At 57.7% G+C, this 15,858-nt stretch overlaps 3 protein-coding genes across 9 annotated transcripts in view; 2 read left to right on the top strand and 1 right to left on the bottom strand.

Moving 5' to 3' along the window:
- Window positions 1-919: 919 nt before the first annotated feature.
- On the bottom strand, window positions 920-5,372 carry LOC128794129 (uncharacterized). 4 transcript variants are annotated; one of them, XM_053953789.1, is made up of 10 exons: window positions 5,198-5,372; window positions 4,768-4,839; window positions 4,609-4,680; window positions 3,865-3,972; window positions 3,625-3,696; window positions 2,925-2,996; window positions 2,651-2,722; window positions 2,467-2,565; window positions 1,724-1,889; window positions 920-1,196 (listed from the first exon to the last, which is right to left on the bottom strand). In XM_053953789.1, the coding sequence occupies exons 1-10, from the start codon at window positions 5,292-5,294 to the stop codon at window positions 998-1,000; spliced, it is 1,029 nt and encodes a 342-aa protein (XP_053809764.1). In that variant the 5' UTR covers window positions 5,295-5,372; the 3' UTR covers window positions 920-997. The 4 variants fall into 4 exon arrangements, with proteins under 4 accessions (XP_053809764.1, XP_053809765.1, XP_053809762.1 ...); XM_053953790.1 differs by lacking the exon at window positions 2,467-2,565; XM_053953787.1 differs by lacking the exon at window positions 920-1,196 and having other exon boundaries at window positions 1,801-2,565.
- A 4,501-nt stretch (window positions 5,373-9,873) lies between these two features.
- On the top strand, window positions 9,874-13,644 carry LOC128794133 (uncharacterized). The gene is made up of 6 exons (XM_053953792.1): window positions 9,874-10,082; window positions 10,444-10,515; window positions 11,107-11,205; window positions 11,659-11,772; window positions 12,412-12,586; window positions 13,112-13,644. Exons 1-6 carry the CDS (start codon window positions 9,986-9,988, stop codon window positions 13,353-13,355), a joined length of 801 nt encoding a protein of 266 aa, XP_053809767.1. The 5' UTR covers window positions 9,874-9,985; the 3' UTR covers window positions 13,356-13,644.
- A 1,398-nt stretch (window positions 13,645-15,042) lies between these two features.
- EFCC1 (EF-hand and coiled-coil domain containing 1) overlaps window positions 15,043-15,858 on the top strand; it is a 39,860-nt gene continuing 39,044 nt past the window's right edge. For all 4 annotated transcript variants that reach the window (XM_053953856.1, XM_053953855.1, XM_053953857.1 and 1 more), the window contains exon 1: window positions 15,043-15,721. In XM_053953856.1, coding sequence (XP_053809831.1) covers window positions 15,095-15,721 — 627 coding nt within the window. In that variant the 5' untranslated portion in view covers window positions 15,043-15,094. The remainder of the gene's footprint in view (window positions 15,722-15,858) is intronic.

The following is a 15,858-nucleotide window of genomic DNA, read 5'->3' as shown; positions in this document are numbered from 1 at the left end:
TTTGCACCATCAGGCCGAGGCACAAGGCTCTGCATCCTCCCAAGGAGCAGAGCCAGCCCCCTTGAGAGCCAGAAGGCGCGGCCTCACTTGTAGCCCCGGTGCCTCCTGTGCCCCAGGGCACGGCCCTGGCTGGAAATGTCTTGGGCTGCAGCACAGGGCCAGGGCGGAGCTCAGCAGCCTCATCAGAGCCCAGGGCCGCGGCCCTTCCCTGCCGGGGCCCTGGCCTGGCCCGGCCCGGCCCGGCCCGGCCTGAGCAGCCCGGCCTGGCCCCAGGGGATGGGCTCCGCCCGGCCGCTGTGCCCACAGCCTTTCGGGCCCACGGGTTTGCAAGAGGCTTTCTCCCAGCCTTGCAAAACCTTGGCCAAGTGTCCCTTTGCTGTGCTGTGAAGAGTAAAAAACCCCGTCACATTTAGCCTGATGCACAGCTCATGGGGGATCCCGGCGCACCTTAAGAGAGGCCAGAAATACTCCTGTGTGCCTCATGAGGGATCCCTGCACAGCTCAGCAGAGAGCCCAAAACATCCCTGTGTGCCTCATGAGGGATCCCTGCACAGCTCAGCAGAGAGCCCAAAACATCCCTGTGTGCCTCATGAGGGATCCCTGCACAGCTCAGCAGAGAGCCCAAAACATCCCTGTGTGCCTCAGGAGGGATCCCTGCACAGCTCAACAGAGAACCCAAAGTATCCCTGTGTGCCTCATGAAGCCCAGGCCCAGATGATCCCACGGAAGGAAATGTGCCCTCAGCCCAGGGATGCTCAGCATGGGCTCCCCCAGCCCCTCGGGGCCCCGCTGCTGCTCACAGCAGCCCCTGCCTGGCTCCTGCCTGCCCTCACCGTGGGCATCCACGGCTGCTCCTGGGCACGGAGCTCAGCCAGTGCTGGTGCCGGCTGGGCTTTGCTGGTGGTACCACCCGGACATATCTATGACAACTCTATATTTTTATTTGAACATAAAACGTGGGCCAAGCCCTGCCCTGGCAGACGAGGCCTGCCCACCTTTAGTCATAGCTGGGGAAAAGGACCAGGGGGCTCAGGGGCAGAGGGTCTCGTTGTGGAGGGGTGAGTTTGGGGAAGGGCTCAAGAGGGTGCTGCAGCTGCGGCAGGGCAGATGGGGACAGAAGTGAAGAGCTGGGAACACGGGTCAAGTTCTCTTTGCCGGAGTTGTTAGGCTTGTCTTCTGAAGATGGGCAGAAGGACCTGTGGAGAGAGGAGTGGCTGAGGCCCCAGCTGCCAGTGGCACACTGGGACCCTCCTGCACAGCAGGGCCCAGAGCTGGCAAGGCTCCCCAGCCCGGCTGGAGCTGCTGGCACACCTTGGCCCAGCTGGACAGCTGCCCCTCAAGGCCCTGGCGAGCAGGGGACGGCTCTGGGCAGGCTCCCTGGCCAGGAGCGGGCCCCAGAGCACGAGTGCCTTTCAAGGGCAATCTCGTCCCTGCTCTTTCTCCTCCCCACCTTGCCTGGCCTCTGCCCTGTGCCCCCGGGGCTGCTCTTGGCCAGGCAGCCTCAGTGGGAGCCAGCACTGGCTGCAGCCCCAGCGGGCCCCCCAGGACAAGGCCCAGCAATGAAGAGGCCAATGAAAGCACTGGGCAGCAGCAGAAGCCTCAGCAGAGTTCTTTGGACAACCACAGACTGGCCACAACTCCACTGTAGCCTCACTGGGAATGTTCCCTGACTATCAGCAGCCATTAAAGGAAGCTGTCAGGTCAAGATCAGCAAAACACTCACCATTTTCTCTTCCAGCAATACCAGATTCCAACAGAGCAAATGATCAGGCACAGTGCTGCACCAAGCACAGTGGCCATCAACTTAACCAAACAAGGTGTTCCCCAGCAGAAAACTCTTCTCATGCTTTTCCAGGTCTTGTCAGCATGTGCTGAGGTGCCGGCTGCATCTGTGGGAGCAATGGGGAGCGTGAACCCGTGCTGTGCTCCACTGCTGAGCTGGCAGCACGGTGCAGATGGACAGGAGGTCCTTGGTCTGTTTCCCCCAGAGCTGGGGCCTGCAGGCACCTTGCCGCCCCTTGGCACAAGACTGCCCAGTACCCAAACCCCTGAGCCTGCATGCCATAATTCCTCTGTGCTGTGCTCTTCTGCTCCAAGCAATACTTGTCAAAGGGTGGAAAAAGACAAGGAAAATGGCCAGGGTTTTGGAGCAGCTCCAGGGCCCTCCCTCCTGCAAACAGCTGCCTCTCTGCATCAACCCAGAGACTGGGAAATTGCAGGGGATCTCAGGCCCATGGTGCAGTTTGGGCTCCCTGTCGGCTGCTGCCAAATGCCTTCCTGCAGAGGCTGGGGAGAAGCTGCAGCCAGGCCAGGCTGGGAAACAGCCCTGCAGGCCATGAAAGCAGCAGCGGGGCAGCCAGGCTGCCATGGATCCCTTCCCGCTGTGCCGGGCACGGTGTGTCCAGATGTGCAGGGAACGCCCCCGGCTGCTGAGTCCCAGGGGAAGGCTGAGGGAAATGCACCCACCACGGCGTCTCTCCACATAACTCAGGATTTGTTCCAGATGTTTGGATGCCTCCAGGGACCTACTGTCTCCTGTAGGTTTGTTCTTCCTTCTCAGGGGACCTTAAGAGAAATATTTGCATTTCCCAGGAATGGATCCCACAAAACCAGGGCTCAGCCTGTGGGCTCAGCAGGACACACTACTCACCCCTGCGATGGGAGCTGGGCTTGTGTGCAACATCCACCAGAGGACCTGGGAAAGTCCTCCCTGCAGACACACCTGTAACCCAACAGCCACAGAAGCTTCTGTCATCTCTGCAGATCTGCACAGGCAGCACTGAGCCGCAGGAGCGCTGAGGGGATGGTGCAGGGCGAGGGCACACACGTGCGTGGTTCTGTCCTGGCACCTGCAGCGATGCCCCCCTGGCCGAGCTTTGGGCTCTGAGCTGGCAGCTCTCCCAGGGGGAAAGGCCTTGACCTACCCTCAGCATCTCCCAGAGGTTCAGTAATGGATATGGGCTGGGAAGCCAGATGATCTTCATCATCACGTTTGGCTGCAAAGAAAGGCAGCACAGAACAGCTCCTGTGTCTCTGCTGAAGATTCTCCTTCAGGCCAGAGTGGCAGTGAGTGCCCCTGGGTGATTGGTGGCCTCCAAGGCACTCGCTCAGCTCTGCCTCCCACTCAGGAGCAGGGGCAGGGGGAGCACGTGCCTGCGGCAGCCCCACACTGGGATGGAAGGAGCCCCTTGCTGGGCAGTCGGGGCAGAAAGGACTCCCTGGAGCTGCCAGCAGCTCTAAACCCAGCCCCAGCCAGGGCCAGGCCTTGGCAGCAGCAGCAGCAGCAGCAGGAGCAGCTCAGGCTCCCCGGGGCCGGCAAAGGAGCTGTGAAAGGCTCAGCCCCGGGGCACAGCCCTGGGCCCGGCCCCTTCCCTCTTTGCTCTTCTCCCTGGCTGCACAGAGCACATGGAAGGACACACTGGCATTGCACATGGGAGGAAGATGGACAGGTCCTTCTTCCCACTGACAGCGATCCTGTGGGATCACTGTTGGGCACAAGAGTAGAAACTTGGAGGACAGGATTTCCAGAATTCATCAAACTTCAAAGCATCTTAAAGGAAATCAAACATGAATATTACTCTGGACAATGATCACTCTGTTAGGAAAGAGTTGCTGATAACCAACCTTCACCAAGCTCCAAGACACTTAAACCATGGTTTGCAAGTCTTTCCAAATGATGCAGGCCATGGTCCCAAGCTAGAAAGGAACACAGATGGGAAATGTTCCATGGTGTGCTGGGATCCCCTTCTATGGGGAAGTGAGCACTGCAAGGGGCTCAGGTAATGCTGTGTGCCCACACTGCCAAGCAGCAGAGAGGGCAGCTCAAGCCTCAGCAGGGCTCAGGCCCAGAGACACAGCAATTACCTCCAGTGACTGTGCCGGGCATCGCCTCCCTTCCTGCAACAGAGGCTGCCAATGAGCCACTGCTTCCTCCGGGAAACTCAGCCTTCAGCACAGCCTCTCCTTCCATCACTGGAGAAGGGAAAAGGGACAGCTGGATCAGGTGGGCCTGTTCCCCAACAGGAAGGCGGCATCTTCAGGAGGCAATGCTTGTCAAAGACATTAATAAGGTTCAGGACGTCATCCAAGCTTTGGAACCTGGGCAGGGCCCTCCCTTCTCCAAACCACCACCCCTCTTTATCTGGTGGTGACCAGGAAATTGCAGGGGATCTCAGGATGTGCATGGCTGATGGTGCAGTTTGGGCTCCCTGTCAGCTGCTGCCAAATGCCTTCCTGCAGCGGCTGGGGAGAAGCTGCAGCCAGGCCAGGCTGGGAAACAGCCCTGCAGGCCGTGAAAGCAGCAGCGGGGCAGCCAGGCTGCCATGGATCCCTTCCCGCTGTGCCGGGCACGGTGTGTCCAGATGTGCAGGGAACGCCCCCGGCTGCTGAGTCCCAGGGGAAGGCTGAGGGAAATGCACCCACCACGGCATCTCCCCACATCACTCAGTGTCTTCTCCATGTGTTTGGATGCCTCCAGGGACTTACTGTCTCCTGTAGGCTTGTGCCTCACTCTTGGAGGAGCTTAAGAGATGTGTTTGCATTTCCCCCGGAATGGATCCCACAAAACCAGGGCTCAGCCTGTGGGGTCAGCAGGGACACACTACTCACCCCTGCGATGGGAGCTGGGCTTGTGTGCAGCAACCCGGAAAGGAGCCTGAAAAGTCTTCCCTGCAGACACACCTGTAACTCAACAGGCACAGGAGCTTCTGTCACCTGCTTCCTGCCAGGTTGTCAATGATTATTCTTTTAGGAACATTGACAGCATACCTGCAGGAGGCTTAAGAGGCTGGAAATCTGCATGGAGCCAAGCTGCTGGAGAAGCCTTCCTAGCATGCTCATCTAGAAGGGAGCACAGATGAGAACAATTTCCTGGTGTGCTGGGATCCCCCTGTGCCTTTGGGAACTGGGCACGGCAAGGGGGTCGGGTATGGCCGTGGGAGTCTCATGTGAATGGCCATGGCCAAAGCTGCACAGGGGCCTGGGGAGCTCTGGGCTGGCTCCTGGTCACTCTCCACACTTTTGGTAGGCCCTGTGCAACATCCCTGGGAGGGCAGCAGGAGCAGCCCAGCCCCCACGGGAGCTCTCTCCCTCCCACAGAGGAAACCCTCCCTCAAGCCCAGGGGAAAACCATCCCGCAGCGCTTCCCGGCGAGCAGGGAGCGCTGTCCCGGGAAAGGGGAGCCAGGCTGCCGGCTCACCTGCTCCCCGCACTTGCAACGGAGCAGCCTGGGCAGCCCTGGCAGGCAGGGCCACGGCCAGGAGGAGCAGGAGGAAGAGGCGTAGAGCAAGGGCCATGGTGCCTTGCCCTCTGCCAGTCCCGCAGCTCTTGCTGCCACCGCTGTCCTGACACTGCTGTGCCAATGTCAGCACCACTGCTGCCACCGCCGCTGCTGCCGCAACAGTTGTGCTCAAGGACTGACTGCTCGGTCCTTGTGGTGCTGTGCAGCCACGGGGCTCTGGCACCTCTGTGACCTCAGAGCCTGATGTGACCTCAGCCTGCTCTGACCCCAGAGCCTGATGTGACCTCAGCCTGCTCTGACCCCAGAGCCTGCTGTGACCTCAGAGCCTGCTGTGACCTCATTGCCTTGGCTGTGCCCCCAGAGTGTACCCCCATCTGTACAAATGGACTGGCCTGATTGGAAATGTTTTGCTTGATCCAAGGGCCATTGCTCAGCAAAACCTGCTGCTGGCATTGATGGTCAGGCTGTGTCCCTGGAGATTTTCTTGATGGCTTCCCTCTTTTCCTGGGCATGCCACTGGAGGAGCTCCAGGCCCAGATGATCCCACTGGAGGAAATGTGCCCTCAGCCCAGGGATGCTCAGCATGGGCTCCCCCAGCCCCTCGGGGCCCTGCCGCTGCTCACAGCAGCCCCTGCCTGGCTCCTGCCTGCCCTCACCGTGGGCATCCACAGCTGCTCCTGGGCATGGAGCTCAGCCAGTGCTGGTGCTGGCTGGGCTTTGCTGGTGGTAGCACCCAGACACGGGGGTGACAGCCCCATCTCTTTATGGCAACAGAAGAGATGATTTGGGAAGCTCTCAGTCGAGGTTTAGTTGAGCACTTCCAAATCATTTCCTGGCAGAAATAGAAGGCCAAACTTGCCCTTATCACAAGCAAACAGGGTGTTCCCCAATAGCAACCCGTTCTGATTCCCTTCTGGGCATTGGGAACACATGTTGTGGTGCTGGCTGCATCTGTGGGAGCAACGGGGAGCGTGAGCCCGCGCTGTGCTGCACTGCTGAGCTGGCAGCAGGGTGCATACGGCCAGGACGTTCTCTGTTTCCCCCAGAGCTGGGGCCTGCAGGCACCTTGCCGCCCCTTGGCACAGGCTGTGCCACCCAACAAAGCCCAGCAGGCCGGGAGGAGAGCCCGGGGCCAGTGCAGCTGCTTGGGCAGTCGCTGCTTTGAGGGACACGGGCCCAACCCTTCCCTGAGCAGCCCCTGGCAGCCCTGGGCCTTGCTGCCCTGGGACAGCTCCCCCAGCCCCAGGGGACAGACTGTCATAAAGTCTACAGCCCACAAAGAGATTGTCCCTGTGTCCTGGTTTAGGGCAAATTTGAGAGAAAATGCCCAAAAGGGCCCCCCCCCAGAAATCAAACCCAGACGGCCCCTGCCCCCAGTCAGTTCGGGAAAAATTTCCACAAAGAGAAGTTTAAAAAGCCTGTTTATTTAACAGGCAAAGCACTGCCCAGCCCAAAAAATGGACAATACCAGATGACAAAACCCATTTGTTGCTCTGAAGAGATGACAGATTCAGAAAATCTCTCCGGTGGATGGTGGCTCTGTTATCTGTCCCTCTGGCACTGGGAAAGGCTGCTGCCCAGAGTAGCCCCCCGTGGGCCACAAAGTGCGAGCTCTCGGTGCTTCCCCAGGTCCTGGTCCAGAGCAGGTTCAAACGGATCCAAGAAAAGGGAAAGAAAACCAGTCAAGGGAAAACTTGGACTGCCCCAGCTAGCTAAAGTAACTAAAAAGCAAAGGAGCGCGGTGTTCTGCCCCGTCCGTGCCCAGACAGCACCGTGGAGTTCTGTGTTCCAGCAGACTGTGCAGGAGTGAGTGCAGTCTCTGCTAACAAACTCTGTGCTTCTTCTTCTCCCCGCCTTTGCTCTCAGAGCCCCTCTGGAAGGCACACAATATAATATCCAGCATCAACAGAACACCCGATTGGGGATACGAGCATCGTAAGGTCACCCTGGGACACCCAGTAATTGTGCGCTGCTTCTCTTCCCTGCAGCTGCTCCCAGAAACATCCCTCACACTGCTGGAAATGCCCACACATGGTCTGATCAGTCCCTATGCTTTTCCAGTCTGCTCTCAGAAATTTTGCAACAAGTTCACCAATAAATCCCAGGTTACCTCTGTGAATTGCACACTACAGTTTCCTTTGGTTTTTCCCAATACCTGGAAGTTCCTGTATATAGTAATGGTCGTGAGGATCTCTGATTCTTTTCAGTCATTATTTTTGTATTGAGACAGGTGAAACAGCCTTCTTGCTTTTAGTTTTGGCACATCTGGTTTTTTTCTTAGCATGATGGTTTACTTATTATCTACACATGAACTTATTTTTATTTATGTTTTTTTTTGTTCCCCAAGCAATTATTTTGACAATCTGTCGTTCACTTCTTAGTTAATGTTCCGTATATGAACAATTTTGACTCTCATTTTATCAGAATATAAAGATCTCAGAAAGCTGTATTTTTAATTTTGATGACGCTCTCTCTCCCCACTCCCAGCTTTTACAGTGATCCTTTTGGAAACATCCCTGAGGATAGGTAGAGTTATTTGGGAAGTGCTTGGCTTAACCTGGGTAACAGATTATTATTTTTAGTGCTATAAACCAGCATTGCTTCAAGCTTCACAGCCACAGTCCTGATTTGTGGCTCACTGCATGGATGCCTGTCTGAATTAAAACAATGTTTGTGAGGCAGCTGAAGAGCTTAGACCTCAGAGATTAAAATTCCTGGGAGGAGGAAGAGGAAGAAAGGATAAAATCCTGTTTCAAAGGCTGTTTCTTCATTTCTAGGATGCCAGAAGTATGGTAGACTACAGCTGTCTTCAAATGTCATTTAATTACAGAAAAACCCTCTACAGGGCCAGACACCAGGACAAATTACTCGACACCTTGCCTCACAATGCATCAACTTTAATACTAGTGAGAGGTAGACCTTAATTACAGTCTGATTCGAGCAAATCCACATTGTGTGAATGGCAAGAAGAATTTGCTTGTGAACAGATGAATATGTCCCACTCAAAAATGAACAAGATTTGCCTTGACTTGGAAGAAAGTAGACATGGAATGATGCAGTATTTGGGTTTTATCCAGTGAGAAATGGGGCAAGAAGCTGTAACAAGTTACCTGTCTTACAGAACACAAGTACTGGTACCGCCAATAAGGCACCCACACAAAGGGACCATCAGGACATTCCTTTCTTTCTTAACATGGGATGGGCAGCAAAATGCTGGCATTTATCTGAACTGGAAGCTGTGTTCCTCTCCTGTTTCTCCTTGAGCACACTGTGTGTTATTTGCTTCACTGCCCAGCCCATCAATCCTCTCTTGGCCATTTGCTAAACGGCACAACTGCCAAAATACAGGTGCCAGCATAATCACCCCAGCACTAATCCCACACTGCTTTGATGGAGCACAGGAGCACAGAATGGTTTGGGTTGGAAGGGACATTTAAAGGCCATCTAGTCCAATGCCCTGCAGAGTGAGCAGGGACACCTTTGACTAGGTCAGGTTGCTCAGAGCAGAGCTTGAATGACTGCAGGAATGGATGTCCACCTTTCTGAGCAACCTGTGCCAGGGTTTCAAAACCTACAGTGTAAAAAGTGGGTTTCTTTCATCTCGTCTGAATCAACCGTCCTTTAGATTAAAACCATTCCCCCACGGTCTGGTCACAAAAGGCCCTTATGAAAAATTCTGTCCCATCTCTTTTACCAGCCCCCTTAAAGTACTGAAAGGCAGCAATCAGGTCCCCCTGGAGTCTTCTCTCTTCCAGGCTGAACACCCCCAGCTCTCCCAGCCTGTCTCCAAAGCAGAAGGGTTCCAGCCCTCAGAGCATTTTGTCCCTCTCCTCTGGACTAGATCCAACAGAACCATGTCCTTCCTGTGCTGGGGACCCAGAGCTGGATGCAGCACTCTGTCTTGGTAGAGACGGAGACAATACAAAGCAACACCCTTCATTTCCAGAAGGCTTCAAAGCCTGTTTTTATTCTAGCATGCATGCCTTTTCGACATTCTTACAAAGCTCCCAAGTTTACACTTTACTCATTGGTCACGAGAGACAAGCAAAGTGCCTACTGGAATAGGCAGTTGCAGGTTTCTCTTATTTATCCTTCTCTCTTTCTTGGTTTCTATGTCAACGACCTTGGTAGAAAATTCTTTCAGGGGTAAACATGGATCCTCATATCAGAGTTCTCTCTGACTCACAGAAGTTGCTGTAAAACATCTCCCACAGTACTCCAGGTGGAGTCTCACCAGAGCAGAGAGGTGGAATCACCTCCTTCAACCTGCTGGGCACACTCCTGTGGATGCACAAGGCTGGCTCATGTCCAGCCTCTCATCCAGCGGCAGCCCCAAGTCCTTCTTGGCTGGGCTGCTCTCCATCCATTCATGCCCCAACCTGTGAGACCAGCTGGGCTGGGACTGTGTCACAACCCTGGGACAGAGCTGTTGGGCAGGATGAGCACCCGGCCAAAGAAGGCAGATCCCACTCCCCACACAACTCCAGCCTGGCCATGAGGTCACAGCAGGCTCTGGGGTCACAGCAGGCTCTGGGGTCAGAGCAGGCTGAGGTCACATCAGGCTCTGAGGTCACAGAGGTGCCAGAGCCCCGTGGCTGCACAGCACACAAAGGACCGAGCAGTCAGTCCTTGAGCACAACTGTTGCGGCAGCAGCGGCGGTGGCAGCAGTGGTGCTGACTTTGGGAGAGCAGTGTCAGGACAGCGGTGGCAGCAAGAGCTGCGGGACTGGCAGAGGGCAAGGCACCATGGCCCTTGCTCTACGCCTCTTCCTCCTGCTCCTCCTGGCCGTGGCCCTGCCTGCCAGGGCTGCCCAGGCTGCTCCGTTGCAAGTGCGGGGAGCAGGTGAGCCGGCAGCCTGGCTCCCCTTTCCCGGGACAGCGCTTCCTGCTTGCCGGGAAGCGCTGCGGGATGGTTTTCCCCTGGGCTTGAGGGAGGGTTTCCTCTGTGGGAGGGAGAGAGAGCCCCCGTAGGGGCTGGGCTGCTCCAGCTGCCCTCCCTAGGATGTTGCACAAGGCAAGGAAATCGTGTGGAGAGTGACCAGGAGCCAGCCCAGAGCTCCCCAGGCCCCTGTGCAGCTTTGGCCATGGCCATTCTCATCTGGCCCCCACAGCCTTACCCGACCCCCTTGCAGTGCCCAGTTCCCTGATGCAGAAGGGGATTCCAGCACAACATGGAAATGGTTCTGATCTGTGCTCCCTTCTAGATTGGGATGTTGACATGGCTTATCTGGATGCCCCATTGGACGACAGCTTGGACCTCTTGGAGAATGCTGGAGGCAAGTTTTCTCTGTGTGCCTTTCCTGAGAGAATATTCAGTGCCTCCTGAGCCATTTCCCTTCGCAGAATCGCAGGGGTGAAAGTTTCTGGAAAACTTGCCTTGCTCCCTTCTGGAGCCTTGAGTGATCCCACAGGATCACTGTCAGTGGGAGGAAGGAGCATTTAGCTGTCCATCTTCCTCCCACGTGCAATGCCAGTGTGTCCTGCCATGTGCTCTGTGCAGCCAGGGAGAAGAGCAGAGAGGGAAGGGGCTGGGCCCAGGGCTGTGCCCCGGGGCTGAGCCTTTCACAGCTCCTTTGCCGGCCCCAGGGAGCCTGAGCTGCTCCTGCTGCTGCTGCTGCTGCCAAGGCCTGGCCCTGGCTGGGGCTGGGTTTAGAGCTGCTGGCAGCTCCAGGGAGTCCTTTCTGCCCCAACTGCCCAGCAAGGGGCTCCTTCCATCCCAGTGTGGGGCCGCCGCAGGCACGTGCTCCCCCTGCCCCTGCTCCTGAGTGGGAGGCAGAGCTGAGCGAGTGCCTTGGAGGCCACCAATCACCCAGGGGCACTCACTGCCACTCTGGCCTGAAGGAGACTTGGAACAACTTTCTGTTAAGGTCCTCCTAGATGGAAGGAAACAGACATAGGAGACAAGAAATCCCTGGAGGCAGCGAAACATCTAGACCAGATGCTAAGTGATCTGGAGAGACGCCGTGGTGGGTGCATTTCCCTCAGCCTTCCCCTGGGACTCAGCAGCCGGGGGCGTTCCCTGCACATCTGGACACACCGTGCCCGGCACAGCAGGAAGGGATCCATGGCAGCCTGGCTGCCCCGCTGCTGCTTTCACGGCCTGCAGGGCTGTTTCCCAGCCTGGCCTGGCTGCAGCTTCTCCCCAGCCACTGCAGGAAGGCATTTGGCAGCAGCTGACAGGGACCCCAAACTGCACCATGGGCCGTGCACACCCTGAGATCCCCTGCAATTTCCTGGTCTCTGGGCAGATCAGGAGTAGGGGCTGCTTCGATGAGGGAGGTCGTTGGCCCAGGCCCAATAACCTGGCCATTCTCCTGATTCTTATCCATGACTTTGAGAAGTATTGTCTCCTGAAGATTTCATGTCCTGGAATGGTGAGTGGTTCCACCTGATCCAGCTGTCCCTCTTCCTTTCTCAAGTGATGGACCAAATATCTCAGTGGAAGGAGGCACATCCTGGAGGAAGCAGTGGCTCAGTGCCAACCTCTGCTCCAGGAAGGAAGGCGATGCCAGGCACGGGCACAGGCACAGGAGGTAACTGCTGTGCCGGGCTCAGCCGGGCTCAGCCCTCGGCGGGGCTGTGTGGCAGCAGCTCTTCCCCCAGGCCCTGCCCTTGCACGGCCCGGCAGCAGCCAAAGCTGGAGGCGCCTCGGCTTCCAGGCCTCTGGAGCTCGTTCAGAGCCCCGGGGAATCGGGACTCGCGCACCAACGCCCCTCCCGCTGCAGCTGCTCCCGGAGCTGGCCCTGAGTGCCCAGAGGCCCAAGGCACGGGAGCAGCCCCGAGAGGGAGCCCTGCTGCGAGCCCAGGGCCAGAGCCAGCCCTGGCTCCTGACTGGGCAGGGGCTGCACTGGCTCCTGACAGGGCCTGACTCTGTCCCCTGGGGCTGGGGGAGCTGTCCCAGGGCAGCGAGGCCCAGGGCTGCCAGGGGCTGCTCAGGGAAGGGTTTGGCCCGTGTCCCTCAAAGCAGCGACTGCCCAAGCAGCTGCGCTGGCCCCGGGCTCTCCTCCCGGCCTGCTGGGCTTTGTTGGGTGGCACAGCCTGTGCCAAGGGGCGGCAAGGTGCCTGCAGGCCCCAGCTCTGGGGGAAACAGAGAACGTCCTGGCCGTATGCACCCTGCTGCCAGCTCAGCAGTGCAGCACAGCGCGGGCTCACGCTCTCCATTGCTCCCACAGAAGTGCTTGGCAAGTCACATAAAAACGCTCAGAATCCACCGAGTACCCCAAGAGTTTTCTGCCCCCAGGATGTGCGCAAATCTTGCATGATAGGCACAGTAGTGACACTGTTCACTGTGCCACTTTCTATGGTCGTGTGCTGTGTTGGTTTCCGGTGGTGGAAGGAAAAGAAAGAGTAAGTTGTTGCTGATCTCTACCCTCCAGCATCTTTAAATGCTGCTGATAGTCAGGAAACATTCCCCGAGAGGCTGCAGTGGAGTTGTGGCCAGTCTGTGGTTGCCCCAAGAACTCTGCTGAGGGTTCTGCTGCTGCCCAGTGCTTTCATTGGCCTCTTAATTGCTGGGCCTTGTCCTGGGGGGCCCGCTGGGGCTGCAGCCAGTGCTGGCTCCCACTGAGGCTGCCTGGCCAAGAGCAGCCCTGGGGGCACAGGGCAGAGGCCAGGCAAGGTGGGGAGGAGAAAGAGCAGGGACGAGATTGCCCTTGAAAGGCACTCGTGCTCTGGGGCCCGCTCCTGGCCAGGGAGCCTGCCCAGAGCCGTCCCCTGCTCGCCGGGGCCTTGAGGGGCAGCTGTCCAGCTGGGCCAAGGTGTGCCAGCAGCTCCAGCCGGGCTGGGGAGCCTTGCCAGCTCTGGGCCCTGCTGTGCAGGAGGGTCCCAGTGTGCCACTGGCAGCTGGGGCCTCAGCCACTCCTCTCTCCGCAGTGCCGCTGCCGCAGCTCCAGCATCCTGGCCGAGAAGCCGTGACTCTCCCTCGCCCCCAGGGAGCCCAGAGACCGTCGGGTTTGGCAGCTCCCAGACGTGGCCTCCACAGCAGCAGTTGTCCAAGAAAGCAGAGCACCAGCACTCCGTGCCTCCGCCACGGCCCCCCAGCCCGGCCGTGAAGCGGAAGCCTCCCGAGATCCCCCCACCTCCTCCCCTCCCGAGCCCCCCGCCCTGGTCCAGCTAGGGCTGGAACGGGGCCAGCCACGGCAGTGCATGGGCCAGAAACAGCTTTGGACACCTGCCCTCCTGTACAAATGACATCCATTACCTATGGACAGCAGCCAGAGTCGGTTTTCATACTGTTCTAACTTCAACAGGAAGGGCTGAAGATTCTTTCCTGCCCTGTCTCATCCTTTACCACCTGGATATTCATACAGTTGGTTGCTGGCTGCATCTGTTAAAGACTAGTAGCACTGCATGTTTTACCCCACCTGTCAGGGAACAAAAAAAATAAAAACATTCTTCAGTTTAGACTTTGTTTTTAGTGTGGTTGGGCCACTCACATTTTGAGCAATTAATTTTCCATGGTACTTATTCCCTTTTCCTTACTATCCATAAAAAGTTCATCTGCACATTAAAATCACCTGAATTCCTGAGATTTACCTCAAAGCCCAGAGGGGAATCTAGCGCAAAATATTCTCCCTGTGTACTGCACAACAAGAGATATTCAGAGGAAAATACAGTGGCAGCTGAGGCTTGTGGAACTCCCAGAATACTGAGCCTGCAGAGGAGGCAAACAGCCCTGGCAGTGGCTGAGGGGACTTCTCCTCACAGACTCCTCTGAAGGTGTGTCACTCCAGGAGGGAAAGCTTTTAAATCTTTGCCTTACCTTCCTCCTGTGCTAAAATGGAAGGCTCCTCCGGAGAAAAAAACTGAGCTACAAACAATTCTCCATTCCTCAACAAAGCTGCTCAGACTTTCAACTTACCTTAAAGAGCAAAACCAAAAGTGGTCAGCAATTTATCACCAAAGTCGGATTGCAGAGAAACCCCACCATATGAAGGAAAATGTTTATTAGCATCAGTTTACTTAAAAGAAACCCAATCCTGAATTGAGCAGCGCTTTAAATGAACTTGAATTCACTTTCCTCACACATCAGCTGGATTGGTTTGCTCTTTTTTTGTCCTAGAGAGAATATTCAAATGATTTGCTTTTGACAGGACTCCTTGGATGCTCCCCAAACCTGGCTCCTCATGATGCCTTGCCTGGGCTGTTCATGCAGCCTGACAGCAGCACCTGACTTTTGCCACCCTGTTCATGGTGGCTGGGCATGGCTGGTGCCACGGTCCCCTCCTGGCTCATGGCAAGTCCCTGCTGGTGGAGGAGCCCTGCTCGTGCTGCTGCCTGCGTTCAACAAGGCGCGTCCTGCTCCCCAGCCAAAGAGAGACTAAAGTCACTGCTTTGGGCAGCTCCTTTGAACGAGTTTAACGCTTCCTCATCTCTATCCCAGAGCTCTTCAAAGCCACACAGCAACACCATAGAGTCACCTCATCGACAGAGGTGAGGAGGTCTGAGCGAAGAGAACGTCGGCTTTCAAGCACATTGGGGTTTTTTATTTAGTGGAAGCACTCACTCCTTCACCAGCCTTACTTGTCGAAGTGGATTGTGCGATGCTGTTGTCTTGCTTGTATTAAAGAGACAGCAGAAGGGAGAAATGAGTTAAGAAACGAGAAACACACTTGGGGCGCAGGCTGGGCAGACAAACGGAGCAGGGTGGCACCTGCCCGCTTTGCCTGAATCGCTTTTCGTGCCGGACAAAGGCGGCCGCGGCTGCGCTGCGGGGCGAGCCGGGCGCTCGGCGAGCGGCGCTGGAGCGGCGGCGGCCCCGCCCCGCCCGTCCCGCCCCGCCGCGGGCCGGGGCCGAGCGCTCGGCCGGGCGGGCGCTCGGGATGCTCGGGCAGCGCCGCGGGCCGGGCGGGCGCGATGGAGCCGCCTGAGGGCTGGGACCCCTACGGGCGGCCGGCCCGGCGCACGCAGTGGCTGGTCAGCGCCCTGGCCTACCACTACGGGCTGGACCGCGGCGTGGAGAACGAGATCGTCGTGCTGGCCACCGGCCTGGACCAGTACCTGCAGGAGATCTTCCACCACCTGGACTGCGCCGGGGCGGGCCGCATCCCCGGCGAGGACTTCCGCACGCTGTGCCAGGTGCTGGGGCTGGAGGAGACGGCGGAGCCCGAGGAGTGCGCGGGGCTGTGGGACGGGCTCTCGGCCGAGCTCACCTTCCGCCAGTTCCACGCGCGGCTCTGCGGCCACTTCAGCACCCGCGCGGGGCCGCGGCTGCCGCTGGGCCGGGAGAGCGAGCACATCGAGACGCAGATCCGCCTGCGCAGCCCCCGCCGCCGCCGCCGCGCCGACCGCGGAGCCGCGGGCAGTGCCGAGCGGCGGCCGCCGGGGCCCTGCTCCCGAGACTGCTACGAAGAGATCGTGGCGCTGGAGCAGGCCGAGGACCGCATCGCCAAGCTGGAGGAGGAGAACGGCAGCCTGCGGGAGCTGGTGGAGGACATGCGCGCCGCCCTGCAGAGCAGCGATGCGCGGTGCCTGGCGCTGCAGGTGAGTCCGGGCCGGCTTCTGCATCGGCCTCCCGGGGGCGGCTCGGCTGCCCCGAGTGCTTCGCGAGAGATGCTGCTCTCGGAAAGTCAGTGTTTATAATCTCTCCACTGCCAGACTGAGAGCGAAGTTGCTCGTTC

The sequence above is a fragment of the Vidua chalybeata genome, chromosome 12 (genome assembly GCF_026979565.1).
Source record: "Vidua chalybeata isolate OUT-0048 chromosome 12, bVidCha1 merged haplotype, whole genome shotgun sequence".
Classification (NCBI taxonomy): domain Eukaryota; kingdom Metazoa; phylum Chordata; class Aves; order Passeriformes; family Viduidae; genus Vidua; species Vidua chalybeata.
This window is presented reverse-complemented; position numbering and strand designations above follow the sequence as displayed.